A 15,589-nucleotide genomic window follows, 5' to 3' on the forward strand; every position below is an offset into this window, starting at 1 on the left:
TCCTTCTGACCCGCCTCCTACACCCCTTGCTGCTTTCACAACAAAGAAAGAATGTGGGGGTGGTGGCGCTGGGAGTGGGGGGTGCCTGGAACAAGGGCTGCGCTGGGCCTCCCCACAGCTGGAGACTTGGCCATGCCCTGCGGCCCAGACTGCCTGGAGATGGACTTGGGATAAATTTGTCAGTTTAACAGCCTTCAGCCAGGCATTCAGAGCCCAGTGTGTTTCTACCTTTTGGTTCAGATTGGTCCAGAGCCAAACCAGACCCCAGCCATGCACTGGTCCCTCACTTCTCCAGGCTGTACCTCTCCTGGGGTTCCACAGTATCTCCAGCTTACCTTGCTTGGGGATATCAACGACACCCTTCTGTTCTAGGTCTCCCTCAGGATTTTAGGTCGTTGAGAAGTGAGCCAGAGCCTTTCGCCTTCCTACCCAAGGAATTTGGGGGGAACTGTTGTCAGAGCCCCCAGGAAGGCCCAGAACTGACCATCCTCTCCAGGGGCCACGAAAGTCACTTTGGTTCCCCGCGTCCCTGCGGAATGGGCGGTAGGCACAGCCTATGCTCCCCTACCTCGCTCAGGTTCCCCGCACTCCCCAGGGCCTCCCTCCCTCCGTCCCCTAGCCATCTCCAGACCCCTCCCCCTACTGCGAGCTCCTCCCCGCCACGACGGGGAGGGGGCGTCGAAGGGGCGGGGCGCCGCGCGGCGGCCGGCGGGGAGGGGGCGTCGCGGGGCGGGGCCTGGCGGCGGCGGCGGCACCAAAAGCGGCGGCGGCGCGCGAGGGCTCGGAGGTATCAGGGGCGCGCGGCTCCGGCTCGGGGCGCCTCGGGCTCGGGCTCCGGCTGCGGCTGCTGCAGCGGCGCCCGCGCTCCCGTGCGCTCGGCCCCTCGGGCCCGCCGCGGAGCGCAGTTCGAACGCCCGCCGTGCGCCGGTCGGCTCCTTTTCCCGAGCCTGCCGCGATGGCAGCTGCGCCGGGAAACCCGAGCAGCCTCCGCCGGCTGTCCCTGCTCAGCGTCCTGCTGTTGCCGCTGCTAGGCGGTGAGTCGCGGCGAGCTGCGGGAACGGGGCTCGGGAAGCGCGGGAGCCCCGCGGGCAAGAGGGGGCACCGGGGAGGTGGCTTTGGGCGGCTGGGCCGGGCAAGACACCCTGGAGTGGTGGAGAGGCGGGCGCGAGGTCCCGGCGCCGGGGGTGGCGAAGCCCCCGCGGACTCGCCCGGGCCCCTCTTCTTTCGCGCCGCGAGGACGCGTTTCCAAGCCGCCACAGAGTTTTCCCGGCCTGAGCGGAGAGTTTTCTCGGGAACTGCCGGGAGTTGCTGGCTCCCGGGCCCCGGTGGGGAGTTTCTTTTCGGGAGGGAAACGGCTCCCTCCCCACTTAGGGGGGCGCGGTGAGGTGGCTGGCGGCGAGGGAGACGGAGTCCCCCCCAGCAGTCTCAGCCTAGGTGAGGGGGGCCGGCCTGGGGCCGGATGCGGGACCGACCTGCGCGGCGCAGAGCGCGGAGCTTTGTTACCCACGCCGGCCAGACGCTCCCGGCTTCCCTCCTCCAAGTTCCCGGGCCAGGCTGGGACCCTTGGTGGCCCTGCTGGTGCGGGCGGGAGAAAGGCAGAAATAGGGGCCGCCCCGTCTCCTCCAGCTCCTGGGCCCGAGCCCACCCCCAGCCGGGTCGGATCTGGGGAGCGGAGAGTCCGAGGCTGTCGTGGTGACTAATGTGTGAAGGCCGCTGCCAAAATCGGGCATGGCCGGCCTGCAAAGGTGCGGACGGGGTTGTTCTGCTCCTTCCTGGATTTCCATCCTGTCTCTCCGCACCGAGGAAAGAGAAATCTCTCATTCTGCGGGCAGAAAGGCAAGAAGAGTTCATTCTGCCCTTTCTTGGAGGGCCTCAGCGTTTTGATGAGGGTGTGGCTTATATATACAGGGCAGACAGGACCCGACCCCCCCTTCCCCGCGGCGCCCCCCCTCCCCCCGGCCGCCTTTATTTCCTGGCTTGGTCACACCTGAGAGTCACCACTGAGGTGTTGAAGTGCTTTACAGGAAAGCACCAAGCTACCTGCACACCACAAACGGCCTGGATTGGAAACATCCCCCCCCGCCCCCCCGCCAGAGAAACCCACAACACACAATCTTTGGTGATGATCCTGGCAGCAGCCCTTTCTGGGGGGGAACTCTGCCCAGGACACCTGGTCCTAGCTTAATCACTTTCCTCTTTCTTGGAAGAGTGGCCATAGGGCGGGTGGGGGTAGAGAATTGCCTTTTTTGACGTCTCTCCCTGGCTTGCCAGCTGGTGAGGGGTTTTGGTGGTGATGGACTTAACATCTCCCCCAGCCCTAGTTTAAAAGGAGAGGTAATTGGAACCCAAGACGGAGAGGTAAGAACAAGCTCCTGGGACTCGTAGGAGGTGTTTCTGGAGCTGCCCTGTGTTCCTTGTGATGTGTAGGGTGGTTATTGCTCGTGGCAGAACGCACATCTGCTCCCAGAGGAAGTATGGAAGTTTTTTTGTGCAGCCAGGATCGGGGGCCCAGCCATATGGACGAGCAGCCCCAGCTCATAGGCTTCCTAGGTTGGTGGCTGTTTGGGTTTGGGTTGTGTGGGTCGCCTGATCTGGCTGTCTTCACTGCTGATGTTTAGAGTTCTGGAGTCAAGGGGAGATTCTGGTGGAGACCCGGTCCTTGTTCAACAAATACTAAATTCCTAAATTCCTTCCATGAGACGAGGACTCTGATGTTAATTGATGTTAATCCGATGATGGGTGTTTAGTGGGGGGGGGGGGGGTTCCTGTGGGGGAAAGTTAGGGCAGGCTGAGGGCTTGGGACTGGAGGTCTGCAATCTCCTCTGGGGGTGGGGAGATGTCTTGTGCTCAACAAAGGAACATTTTAATGAGAGCCTTAAATCAGTTCCACCAAATGTGCCTTGGTGTGGAACCTGTCCATGTGCTGTAAACAGTTTCAGCCGGGACCGAGGCGCCTGCTGTCTTCCAGTGAAATCCGGGACTCAACCCACCCCGGGACGGCATGACTTCAGGGGGCAACGATTTTTTTAATAGATTACAGTAGAATTTTTCCATCTCATTGTTTAACTGTGTCAGTAACTGGAGTTTAAGTGAGACCCTGCTGTTAATAAGGCCAGAGTGAGGGACCTAGGCTAGCTTGGTTTGTGGATTGGACCATTTTGAAGTTTGGGTAATTATGCTGTAAATGGTTGAGTAGTGTTCCAAACTTTGAGATTCCTGTCGTGATAAATACGGTGGAGGGGGAGGAGAGGGCTTGACGTTGGAAATCTGGGATTCTTAGCCCCAGCTGTTTGTATGGTCAGTTGTGGTCACTACCCATTCCTGTCATCCCCTCCCCCCCTTCTTCCTTTCAGGCTCTTGTGTCTTAGGGGAGATTGAGTTGTCACATTAAGAGCTAGCTGTCCTGCAGATTCCTCGAGGCTCTGCAGCCTGTCATTCAGGCCTAGGAGTTGCTTTTATCAGTGATGGGTTTCCTCAGTCGTTGGGATGCAGGAGGGCAAGGGTGATCTCTGTACATTGCTTGCTGAAGAATCTAGTCACACTCCTGGCGTTCAGAGCAGGGCTGAGTGGTGGAGAGAGCTCAGGCAGGGGAGACGAAGTATTTGGCAAAACAGCAACTCAAATTTTGACAGGCCCTGTGGCCCTGGGCAAATTTCGTGACCTCCCAGTTTGCCTCCTCTGTAAAGGGACTTACTTCCTGGAGTTGTGCGGAGGATTAAATGTAATGAAGTCTATAAAGGGCCGTTTTCTCGTTCTTCCCTCTCCTGAGGTATGCTTCCCACATACTTTTCCAGCCTCACAGTCACCCCCAACAAGAAACGTTTTCCACCTACTGGAGCCTTCCATTGCTACCCAACGAGTCAATTTACCGTCCCCTGAAACAGGTGTGGTTTCTCAGCCCTTTCCTTCCTCTCGGGCCAGTCCTTGGTGTGTGTTGCCTGGCCCATCTCTCTCTTGCCCAGCCCCACTTCCTCCCCAAAGCTGTCCCCGTTCTCCTGCCAGAAAGACGCCTGTAGAACTTTTGGACTGTGTCATTCTTAGGACACATCCATATTTTTGCCCCATTTTGAGTTTTAAGTAAAGCGCTTCCCCCTTGTAGAATTCATTATGGGATCATTTATAATGGGTCCTTCTCTAGATTTATTAAAAAGGTGAATGAACCTTTTGGGTACAGGGCAGAGTAATCAAGGGCAAGGGTAAACGTCCCCTTTGCCTCTTGGCTTTCGGGGGTCTTTTGTGTCCCAGCTTCTCTGGGTTGGGGCTGCCTGTTGTTCCTCCTTGTGCCTGTTCTACCTTGACCGAATCAAGGGACCAGACCTTCCTGTTTCTGGGCTGTCTGTTCTCTGTGGTGGTTTTCAGAGTGTGATGTGGCAGGGCTTCTGGCTTTCTCCAAGAGTTCTGGGTGTGGGCAACCACCTGTACATACGAAGCTGACCTGCCTCGAAGGGCCACACTTCAAAAATGGTGAACTGTATAGGGGCCACTCAAAATAAGCGTGGCATCAACATCGCCTGGGAGCACAAATCAGAAACCCAATCTGCATTGAATAAGCTACCCAGGTGACTGCACCCCATAGTTCCAGGAGTCCTGGTCTCCCCCCCCTTTTTTTTTTAATTTGAGAGAGAAAACACAAGCAGTGGGGAGGGGCAGAGGGAGACAGAGAGAGAGAGAGAGAGAGAGAGAGAGGGAGAGAGAAGCAGACTCCCCACTGAGCAGGAAGCTGATGTAGGGCTCCGTCCCAGGACTCCCAGGAGATCATGACCTGAGCCGAGGGCAGACGCTTAACTCACTGAGCCACCCAGGTGCCCCAAGTCCTGGTCTCCTTATAGAGAAACTTGAGGTGCAGAGCTTTCAAATTAGGGGCCCTAGATCTTGCACAGTATTTGAAGATTTACCTTAAATAACTTTTAATTCCTGTGAACATTCTTTGGTGTGATGTCTGCAGGTAAAAATTGCCTCACCAAAAAAAAAAAAAAAATTACCTCACTTTGGGTTGAATTTGATTTAGATTTTGTCAGGAAACTTGTCCATTAAACGTGGGACTCTGGAAGGTACGCAGCGTTATGTGTGGTGCTCACTTCCTCTTGGAACCTCAGCTTTTCCTCGAGCATATGCTCATTTTATAACGAAAGGCAGTGGAGAAATTGGATTTGTGAGGCAGAAATTTGGTCGGCGGATGACCTTTCAGGAATACATTTGATTCCTAAAGGGAGGCAGCAGCGTCTGTGCTGGGCTTCGGTGCTGTAGTGTTGTTAAGTCTTCGGAGGACTTCGTATTTTGGAGTGCGGGGCTTTGTGTGAGTTTGTGTTTAAGCCAGTGGAGCTTCCGTGACACTCATCTGGGATGGATGTTGGCCAGTTCAGACTCTAATATTTGAGCCAAGAGCGGTTTGGGGCCAGGGATTCAGTCTTGGGTGTTCTCCTGCCAGAAGAAAGGGTCATTGAACAGGCCTGGGTGCCCTTGGTCTGTACCCCCCAGCCTCTCTGCTGGCCCGAACCTCAGTAACATGCTTCTTGGTGGCTGTGCCCCTGGCGCCGCCCTTGGCGGAGCCACGTGGTGGGGTTACAGGCTCAGGGCCACGCTTGCTGGCGCCAGCGTTCGCCTTGCCTCTCTCCTGGGTTCCTGCTCTGCCCCCCTCCCCCCCATCGCCTGGTCCTCTTGTCCCTGACACCGTGGAAGTTCTACCGTGGCGGCTGGGTGAGAGTCCTGTCTTGGGGTTCTCCGAGCTCAGCGCGGAGTGCACACTGGGCCCTGCCGAGCCCCTGGCGCTTTGTGGAGCTGGCCCAGGAGCTGTTACAGCTAATCCGTGGTTTGAGGAAGCCCTCTGCAGTATGTCACTTTTTCCATCCTCTTCTCTGCGTTTAGGCCATTTCCCTCCCGGTAATGCTGCACAAGCAGCCGTGGGCCAGGGAGGAAGCTTTGTTGGAAGGGCGGACACACGCAGGCGCCTTGCCCCTCTTGCAACTGGGGCTGGGGTCACCAAGCTCCGGGGAAGGGATACACAGGTGAGTGGGACACAGCCTACCGGGTGTCCTGCCCATCCCGAGTTCCTGCCAGAGCCTTAGAGCCTGATGAGCGAGGATATGCATTTGCTGGGTTGGGGTGGGGGGGTGTCTTTAATTTCTGAAAACTAGGCCCTGAGTCGTGGGGTAGGGATGGTGAGTCACGTGTCAGGAAGATGTAGATTTGTGGTCCAGAGCCCAGGTAATACAGTGGAAAGGCAGGTAACCAGAGGACCTATTTAAAGTTTGAGCCGTCTGGGCCTGACTGCAGACCTGCCCATCAGAATCATTGGGGAAGGAGGCAGAAAAGGTATTTTATTTGCTTATTTGTTAGATTCTGTCGCAGTTTTTGAATAGCAAGTTCAGTCCCAGTTCAATCTCAGAAGGAAACTGCGTTTTAAAATTGCTTCCCGGGAGAAGTAAAATAAAACAAAATTGCTTCCCAGGAGATTCTTACCGACATTCAGGTTTGAGAACCCCTGGGTCGCCATAAGGGGTTTGTCAGTTAAAGTGGAGGTGTGGTTGGGGCGCCTGGGTGGCTCAGATGGTTAAGCGTCTGCCTTTGGCTCAGGTCATGATCCCGGGGTCCTGGGATCGAGTCCCACATTGAGTCCCACATCGGGCTCCCGGCTCAGCGGGGAGCCTGCTTCTCCCTCTGACCCTCTCCCCTCTCGTGCTGTTTCTCTCTCGCTTGCTCTCTAAAAAATAAATAAAATCTTAAAATAAAATAAAATAAAAAATAAAGTGGAGGTGTGGTGATGAGAAAGGTTGATGTTGAGGGGCTTAGAATGGGGTCAGTTCCAAGTGTCTTTGAGGGTCTTCTGTGGGTGAAGTGTCTCAGTTGGGGCGGGAGGCAGGAAGGAGACGCCATGGAGAGATGGGAATCACATGAAGTGTAGTGAAAGACACCACTTGGTAAAATGCTAAATAGAAGACCATTCTAGAACATGTAGGACAGTAAGTCCATGACGCAGGAGCAAATGGGGAGGGGAAAGGCTTCAGAGAAGAGAATTGAATTGCTAGTAGGTGTAGGCTGCGGTGACCGATCAGAATGACATAAAGGCATTGGACCTGGAGTCTGAAAACTTGGCTGGTTCTTGTCTAACGTCACACACATGAATGCATGATAAAGGAGGAGAAGCAACATCTGTGGTCCTGTGACACCTGCTTTTCTGTATTCTGGTCCTGACTCAATTGCTGCCTAGCCCCATGACCCTGAGCTGGTTAATTAACCTTTCGAGCCTCAGTTTCCTCATCTGCAAAGTACAAGTGCTGCTGATTGCTCCCTTGCCCACCTCCAGAAAGTCGAGGGAGCATTCCCCCTGGAGATGGTTGACCCAGGGGTGCAGCCCCTCTGGCCAGCCCTCATGTCTCTTCCCAAAGACTGCTCTGACCCTTTGTCTCCTTTTAGGGTGTCAGCCTTTCTTTCTGGTCCTCTGTCTCTAGAATGGTTTGCCAGGGCTCGACAGAGTTGCTTTGGACCGGCAGCTTTAGGAATGGTTTCCTTACTTGAGAGCGCAGATGTTCTAAATGGGTCTCAGTATTCCAGCAGCGGCCCAGAAAGGTGGGCACAAGCACTTTGCATTTCCTGGTGGGAACTCTTCTCCCTCTGTCCTCCTAGCAGATTCTCCCAGAGTGGTCACTGCTGGTTCGGAGCCGCCGTCTCCCTGTTTGTGCCGATGTTCTTCTAGGGAGTGGGTAGTGAGCTGTGCTTCCTGCAGCCTCGGCTGACTTTTAGAACAGCCCAGGGAGGGGCTTCTGTGATCACGGGATGGCTGCGAGGCTTCCCCCAGTCACTCTGGGTAGCTTGTGTGAACTTCTGTCAATACCATAGGGAGGTTCCCGAGGTGTGGTGTGCTCAGGGATGGACGGCTCTCGCTGTGGGTGGTTAAGGAGGCCAGGGCGGGCACTAGCATGTACTGCCTCCGCCCGGAGATACACTGGTTCCTTTTTGCCCCTTCTGGGGTGCTGTTGGTGAGGCAGTGAAGAGAATGATGGTCTGTTTGGGGGATGACTGAGGTGTCCCAGCAGCTAGCTCATAGAGTGCCTTTGTGCGCATTAGAAATAGGCGCCCTTCCTCCAAGTGAATGCAGCCCTGCCTCAGGACCCAGGGCAGTATTTCAGTATTAACACCTTGGCTGGGCATCTTGAGCATCTTTCTCCCTCTGTGCAGTCACATGTGGCTATCCCGTTGGAATGAGTGGCCCTTTGCTTCTCAGCTGATGGGCCAAGATGATTTTGGTGACCTCTAATCTGTTTTAGATGAGCCATTTTCTCTACTATTCGCCTGCCTCCTGTGGTCGGGGGCTGGGGCACTGCTGCTTATCCCATACTGTAGGAGAAGCCTGGGAGGCTGGGGCCCCAGTGCTGTACCTGCTCCACAGGATATGTCTGTAGCTGCTGGGATCTTGGTCTGTTTCTGGGCTCGTCCCCCCACCATAGGATTTTACTGCCTTGCACATGCAGGCTTCTAACACCTTATATAATAATTAATACGGAAGGCTGGCTGAGTCTTCAGGGAAGAGGGGCTGCTCAGAGTTTATTCCACATCTCATTAAGAAGTACCAGGCTTGCCTCTCTCCCTGGACACACTGGAGCCTCCAACGTAAAGTGCGTAGGCTTTCCTGTTTTAGAGGAAATCCTGCAGTAATGGTAGAATCTCTTCAGTAGCAAAGATGGGTCTTGGGCTCCAGGTCTGGGTACCCTGGAAGTGTATGTCCCTCCTCAGGAGGCACTGGGAGGGAAACATGGGCCCTGCTCCCACATTTGCCCCAGACTGCTCATGTGACGTTGGACAAGTCCCACCTGCCACTCAGGCCTCAACTTGAGGACTCAAGACCTTGGAAGACCTTTAATGTGGGGACCTTTGGGGGCTGACCCAGTATTGCCATACACAACCGCCAGCTGTGTTCCTGTCATACCTTACAGGCCGTCTTCCTCACCCTTGGTTTTGGGGAGAGGACTTTAAGGGCCGTATTTTGTTCTGGAGTCTCTAGTACGTGGGCACAGATGTGTTTAGACTCGATCAACTGGTGATGTGGGTATTAGGGTTTAATTCTTTGGGTGCAAGGGGGAATGGGGTAAATTCTAGAAAGGTTTGGGAGAGAATTCTTATGAGGGAGAAAAAAAGTTTGTGTGGTTTTTTAAAAGATTTCATTTATTCATTTGAGAGAGAGAGCTAGAGTGCAGGAACAGGGGGGAGGGGCAGAGGGAGAGGGAGAAGCAGATTCCCCCCTGAGCAGGGAGCCCGATATGGGGCTCAATCCCAGGACCCGGGGATCATGACCTGAGCCGAAGGCAGATGCTTAACCAACTGAGCCACCCAGGTGCCCCCCAAAAAGAAGGGTTTTTATCTGAGTAAAAGGAGGCAGAAACTTACCTGGTTAGTCCTCAAGTACTCGAGGGACTAGTGCTTTGGCGAGGAATACCTTTTCCTTTGCACAGAAGCAGGAACAACTGAAGGGCGGCTTCTAGCTGGGAGAAGTGGCTGGGTGTGCTTTGGGAGAGCCTCCTCTGTAATCCCAAGTGTACCCACCATGGCAATTGACAAAATGCTTTCACTCACACTGACATTTGATCTTATTAACATGGCTCAGAGGCAGGCAGGATGAAGATGGTTGGTTTTGGGGTGGGAGGAGCGTCAAGGGATGGGAGGCATTTGACAAGTAAAGAAACTGAGGTGCAAAGTAAGATCCGCTCAGAACTGCAGAGCTGGTAAGTAGGAGAGCTGATTTTGTGTTCTCGTATGTCCTCGGGACTATGAGGTGTTACAAACACATGCCTTGGAGTGGAGTGAACGCTGGGGAGTGGACTTGGCAGACGAGATAACTGTCTGGGTGGGTTTAAGAGCAGCCCTGTTAGAGTCAGAGGGTGGAGGAGCCTTTGCTCTTTCTACATAAGGAGCGAGTGGATCAATAACTTTACGCATGGAGAGACCTTTTGCACCTCAGCATTCAAGATTGCCAAATTTTCTCCCTCTTTTAAAAAATTTGTTGTTACAAAACAGCATGGTTACAGTTTTCAGTGGCCCATTCAGAGGTTTGTGTACATCCTAAAGTTTTTAGAGTTACGGTCAGACTGTGTAATCTAGAAGTCCAGAACACTGCCTCAATCCCCACGATTTTTTTTTTTTTTTAAGATTTTATTTATTTATTTGACAGAGAGAGATACAGCAAGAGAAGGAACACAAGCAGGGGGAGTGGGAGAGGGAGAAGCAGGCTTCCCGCTGAGCGGGAAGCCCGATGTGGGGCTCGATCCCAGGACCCTGGGATCATGACCTGAGCCGAAGGCAGACGCTTAACGACTGAGCCACCCAGACGCCCCAATCCCCACGATTTGAGCGGAGTCCTCCATCTCTTCCAGCTGGTGCTTCTGGAAGGTTGCGGGCAGTTGCAGGCCCTGGCTTGCAGGGGTGCCGTCACCATTCCAGACCCGTGTGCCTGCTGGGAGGTGTATACTGGGTAATGCTGTGCTAGAGACCACGTAGGTGGTAATAGAGTCATCGCTGCTGTGGTTAATAGAGGTGCTGCCTCTCACCACTGTTGTGTAGATGGATGGGCCCACACTTAGTGGTACAGGCCCTGGCACACAGTAGGGATGCGATGGACGTAGGTTTCCCTTCCATTTCTGATTTTGGAGGCAAGCCTTTTAATTCTCAAGAGATTTCAGAATTGCTTGGACAGTGACCTCTGACATTCTGGAACATGTACACATTTTGCGGCCAGGTAGATCTCCCTTTAGCCCAAGCTGCTAACCGCTCTTGGCTGACCTGCTGAGTTTTGTTCTTCTGCTTCCGAGGCTCTCAGGGTCCAACCTGGGAACCTGGGTCCCATCGCTGAAGGGTTACAAAGTGATACTCCGGTGTTCTGATTCTGGTGTAGCTCATCTGTTTAAAAAAAAAAGAAAGAGAGAGAGAGAAGGATCCTTCAGGTCAGCAAGTCCTTAGAGAGGAGATGTGCTAGGATAGCATTTGAGATCCCAAGTTCATTTCCAGCTACCCGAAAAACAAAACAAATCACAAACAAAGAAAATGGTTGTCTTGCAGCCTTGGGAAAGGGGTGGGGGCGGTGGAGAAGATTTGCTGTTGGTCTTGTAGCTCTAGCTACAAAGAGCAAACCATTCTATCTGTTTGGTTAATTTAGCAGATTAACCAGTTGTTAAACTGACCAATTTAAAAAATGCCCAGCTTGCTAGCAGCTTTGTGCCTGTGATCTGGCCTGTGATCCGGGCCCCTCCTCCACCGCAGGGGTCCGGGCCTCCTATAGGAGGAGCTTCCAGGGGAGGAGGAGTGCCTGGGCCCCCAGGGAACAGCCCCGGGGGGCCTGGAGGAGGTCTCGGGCTTCTCTTTACTACCACCCCCACCTCCTTTCTGAAAACTCCTTAAAACAAAAGGCTTTTATTTAGTAAACATTGCACCCTGCCCTGAAGAAGTGTCCTGAGTTTTGTTGGTGAGGTGCAGGAAAAGGGGGTGGCGAATTGGCCTCTTTGTTTCTGGGTAAGGGGCTGGGGTGCTTCTTTGGCCTTGCGTACCTTTTTCGCTCTTAACTCTACCTTTGTTCCCTGGGCCTCTCGAACCTGGTCTGAGAGGTCCTGCTGAGCGGGCCTGCTCCTGTCTCTCCGTGAGCCTCCCTGGGAGACTTCCCCAGATTGCTGCCGTGGGCAGTCCAGAAAGGAGGCCGGCGAGCGTGGGCCCAGACGGGCCTGAGCTTGGGTGGCACCTCTCTCTGTCCCCTTCCCACCCAGCCCGGATCAAAGGAGCCTCCTCCGGGAGCAGGGAAACACTTCTCCCAATAGCCCCACCAGTGAGTAAACAGCCAGGGCCGCTTTTGAAGCGTGGTGCTTCAGGCCGGAGGAATGCAGAACATTTCATTTTAGGAGTGGACTTAGGTTTCCACTGCTTTCGGTATTTGCAAATTTGAAACAAATGCCCTCATTTAGCAGCAGGCAGGCTGGGCAGTAAACGGGGGCTGTTTAAGGGCGTTTATGGCGGTCACAGGTATTTGTGGGTAGGGGGACCCCAGCAGGTTTGGGAAAGGACAGAGGGTTTATGGTTAGGTGGGTTGTACAAAGACCCCAGCCAGGTCTCCGGTAGAGGGTTGTTGTTAGGTGGGCTTTGTCATAAAAAGCTTTGCCGCCCCCTTCCCCCCCCCCCCCCCGGAAGTATCTCCTTCTGGCAGACAAAGAGGTTTGAGATGGTGTTTATCCCCCTGGGGCTGATGCTGAGGGCCTTGTCCCTCTCGTTTGGCTGCCAAAGTATCAGATTTCCAATGAACCCTGCCTTCTCCCACCCCCGCAGCTTGAAAGGCTCATTAAATGTGCTTTATATATAACAAGTTGGCTGAGAGGCCCCCCCTCACTTCCAGCCAGTTTTGTGAGGAAGGAGCTAGGAAAACCTGTTTTCCTTTTGTTGTTGTTTCTGGAAGTAGATCTGTGAAGGAGCAATTGCAAAAAGACCCTGATTTTAGCAATCAGCCAAGCAAGTGTTACTTGCCTTTGATGGGGCAGCTTAGCTGGGGATGATCTGCCCCAGGCCTGGTGGGTGCCACCCGCCGGCGCACAGGGAAATTCAGAAATCTGTTTAGGAAGGGAGTTCTGGCTTCACAGCTTGCTCCCTCAGAGACCCGAGATAGTTCACTTCACCTCGCTGAGCCTCAGTTTCCCTTTTGTAAGATGAGGGTGATAATTCCGACTCCGTTAGGGTGCTTGTAAGGATTCCGTGAGATGATAATACTGTCTTTCTTCAACTCGAAAGTGCTCTTTTTTTTTTTTTTTTCAGTTTCACACCTTTGAAGCCTGGTGGTAACATAGTCAATTATGTAGTATTGTGTCTTAGTTTAACTGGGACCATCTCCTTTTAGCATAACACAAATAACAGTGCATCTTAAAATTGGTGACTCCTTTGAAATTCAGTGTAGGGGAAGGACTTAGTCTGTCATAGAGTGAATGCTCCATAAAAGATAGTTATCATACGATGAGGGTGATTTATTTACAGGTCTGCTTTTGTTTGCCATCCACCAGTAACTTTCAATAGAAACTGTTTTCCTTTTTCGTCTGGCACATAAATAACAAATAATGCTTAAGGCATAAGGCATCACCCTAGGTCGTGTATGTGAGAGGGTTGGGGGGTGGGGAGGTACTTAAAGTCTTTAGAAGGCAAGAGATTGTCTAGAGAAGGAGGCGGATGTCCCTAGGAGGGCAAACAGTCAATTATGGAAAGAAAATGCCTTTCTGATGGTAGAGTCTCCACTTGAAAAAGCTGGGCTATTTCTGGGGGAGACTTGAGACTCACTCCAGGAACGGATTGTCTGGTAGGCACATCAAGACAGAACCAGAAGAGAGTAATTAACAAGGCAAGGATGCAGAGAAGCACCAAAGAGGGGGGACCCAGAAAGTGCCAGGCGATGTGAGTGGGAGCGGGCAGGAAAAAGACAGGAGCTGGTTGCATTTCCTTCCCCTCCCAGGCTGCACAGTTGTGTGGGGTTGATCCAAGCTTTGTGGAGACAACTGGGGCTATTCGTTCTGCTTTGTGCTACCTCAGCATTTGTCTGAGGGCACCTTCCTCTCCCGTCTCCAGGACAAAAGTGGCCCAAAGGCTGGGGAGTTCATCATTTGCTTGAGTTCTGGTTTATTTGATGGTAGGATGGATTAGCTGTGGGGTTGGGGTTTAGATGGTAGACAGAAAGAGAAAGAGATCTCTTTCATATGCATTAGTGAAAGAAAGTGAAGAGCAAAACTTTTTTTTCTTTTTTTTTTTTTTAAATAGGTTGCTGTGTAGATTTGCGCTCCAAGCCTTCCAGATGTTCACTTCTACCTTATAGGGGTTTCAGAATACATTCTTTCTGGGTTGTTGTCCAGAATTTTAGCCCTCAGTAGGTGTGCCCAGCTAGGAAAGGGTCTGATTAATGGATCACTTTCGGAAGGCAAGAACTCAGATGTCCCAGGGTCCAGGAGACGCAGCTCCTGTATGACGTGAATGCCGTGTTTGCTTCCTTTGGCCGCCTTTGACAGTGTCTTGAAGAAGAAGAAGGTATTGTAGCTGATGTGTCTTGAACAATCAGGAAGAATGGTGTTGAGGTTAAGAAAATTCCAGTGCTCTTCTCCTAAAAGCCTTTGATGTACTGGTATTTATATCATCAAAAAAGGCATTTTTGGTGATACAAAACTTATTTCGGAGGCCCTCTAAAACTCATTGTGAATTTTCTTCTGAGGAAGCCAGTCTCCCCGGCTTCTCTGTCCTGTGAGGATTGAAAGAGGCAGTGGTTCTTTTCAAACCAGGTCAACAAATACTTTGGGGCCCTTTTTATATCTCAGGCACCCAGAGAGATATCTGTGGGCCCTCAGTGGTCCTCAGTTTGGTCATTGCCCAGTTTGGCTCTGACACCCCAGATTCCTTATTTACACCCACGACCAGAAGAACCTAGAGAGGACTTGGGATGGACCTCCATGGGTCTCTTGCCTGCTGCTGGCCGTGGGGGTGAAGGCTGTGGTGTTAACAGCTGCCTGTTCTGTCCCAGGCTGCTGCTCCAGCCCCGAGGAGAGGTGTTGATCGGGCCGACGGGATGGCAGATCCCCCTGAGCCCTAGGTTGGAAGTAAATTAGCTAAAGGTTGCTCTTAGACTCCTGACAAATTGCTTTCAGTTTTTGCAGCCAAAAGAGAATTCTGAAAACAGGGTGTAAATTGGGTTATTTACACTACCTCTGTTTTTGTTGCTTCCATGAAGTTGGTGAAGGAGGGCATGGATCCAAGTGAGCTTTTCAGGTTCTTGGATGCTCTCTTCCCCAGGTACCTGGCATCAGGTGAAGAGGAGGGGGTGGGTAGGCACGTTGGGGTGTAATGCCCTTGAATGCAGGAAGTGTGGTGACCGGACAGGCCTTTGAGGTGCCTGGGACCAACCCCTTTCATTAGATCAAAGACATACCTTTTGTTTCCCCGCTCACACTTTCCTCTCCTGGAGCCAGAGTTGTAAAGAGGTGGAGTTTGAGGGTCTGCATCTGGTGGCCGGGTTGGCAAGTGGAGTGGGGGGGCAGAGGGAGGGGCCCTCCCTCCTGCTGAGCACTTCCTGCCTTCTACGCTTGCTGCCCTCCGTGTGCAGGGGGTCTGCCTGGGCTAGCCAGGGCACCTCAGGCTCTGCTGGGCCCCTGCCCGGTAGGGCCCTGCCTGAGCTGGGCTGTAAGCTGTTGAAACCAGCCGCACAAAGACGGATTTCACTCCGGGCTAAGTGTTTTGTTGCTGAATCATTTGCATTCATTAAAAGTAGTGAAGGGCCAGTGATATTTAAGGCAACACGCCGGGTTTGCTGTAGGCCGCTGCCTTAGAACCTCATTAAGAATTCTTGGGGCGGGCGAGAGGATGGGTGCAGCTCATTCAAAGCTTACTTAACTTCTGACTGCTTTGGGCATAGGCCAGCTACTAAAATATGAAAAATGTTTGCCCAGCAGCCCCCAGTGCTTGGCCAGACTGCCCTGGCCAAAGAAAACACACACTTACAATTCATTATTTAGCCTCCTCCTGCGAGCAAGCTCGTGTCTCTTCCTCCCATGGGACCTTGCTGAGTTGGGGGCACGGCGGTGGCCGGGGGGGGGGGGGG

At 53.0% G+C, this 15,589-nt stretch overlaps 1 protein-coding gene across 1 annotated transcript in view; it reads left to right on the forward strand.

Moving 5' to 3' along the window:
* The first annotated feature begins 882 nt into the window (after window positions 1–882).
* The window catches only part of PTK7 (protein tyrosine kinase 7 (inactive)), a 61,002-nt gene continuing 46,295 nt past the window's right edge, over window positions 883–15,589 (forward strand). The window contains exon 1 of the mRNA XM_034990618.1: window positions 883–1,034. Within this exon, the coding sequence (XP_034846509.1) occupies window positions 956–1,034 (79 nt within the window). The 5' untranslated portion in view covers window positions 883–955. The remainder of the gene's footprint in view (window positions 1,035–15,589) is intronic.

The sequence above is a fragment of the Mirounga leonina genome, unplaced genomic scaffold (genome assembly GCF_011800145.1).
Source record: "Mirounga leonina isolate KUSES-001 unplaced genomic scaffold, KU_Mleo_1.0 Mir_53, whole genome shotgun sequence".
In the NCBI taxonomy this organism is placed as follows: domain Eukaryota; kingdom Metazoa; phylum Chordata; class Mammalia; order Carnivora; family Phocidae; genus Mirounga; species Mirounga leonina.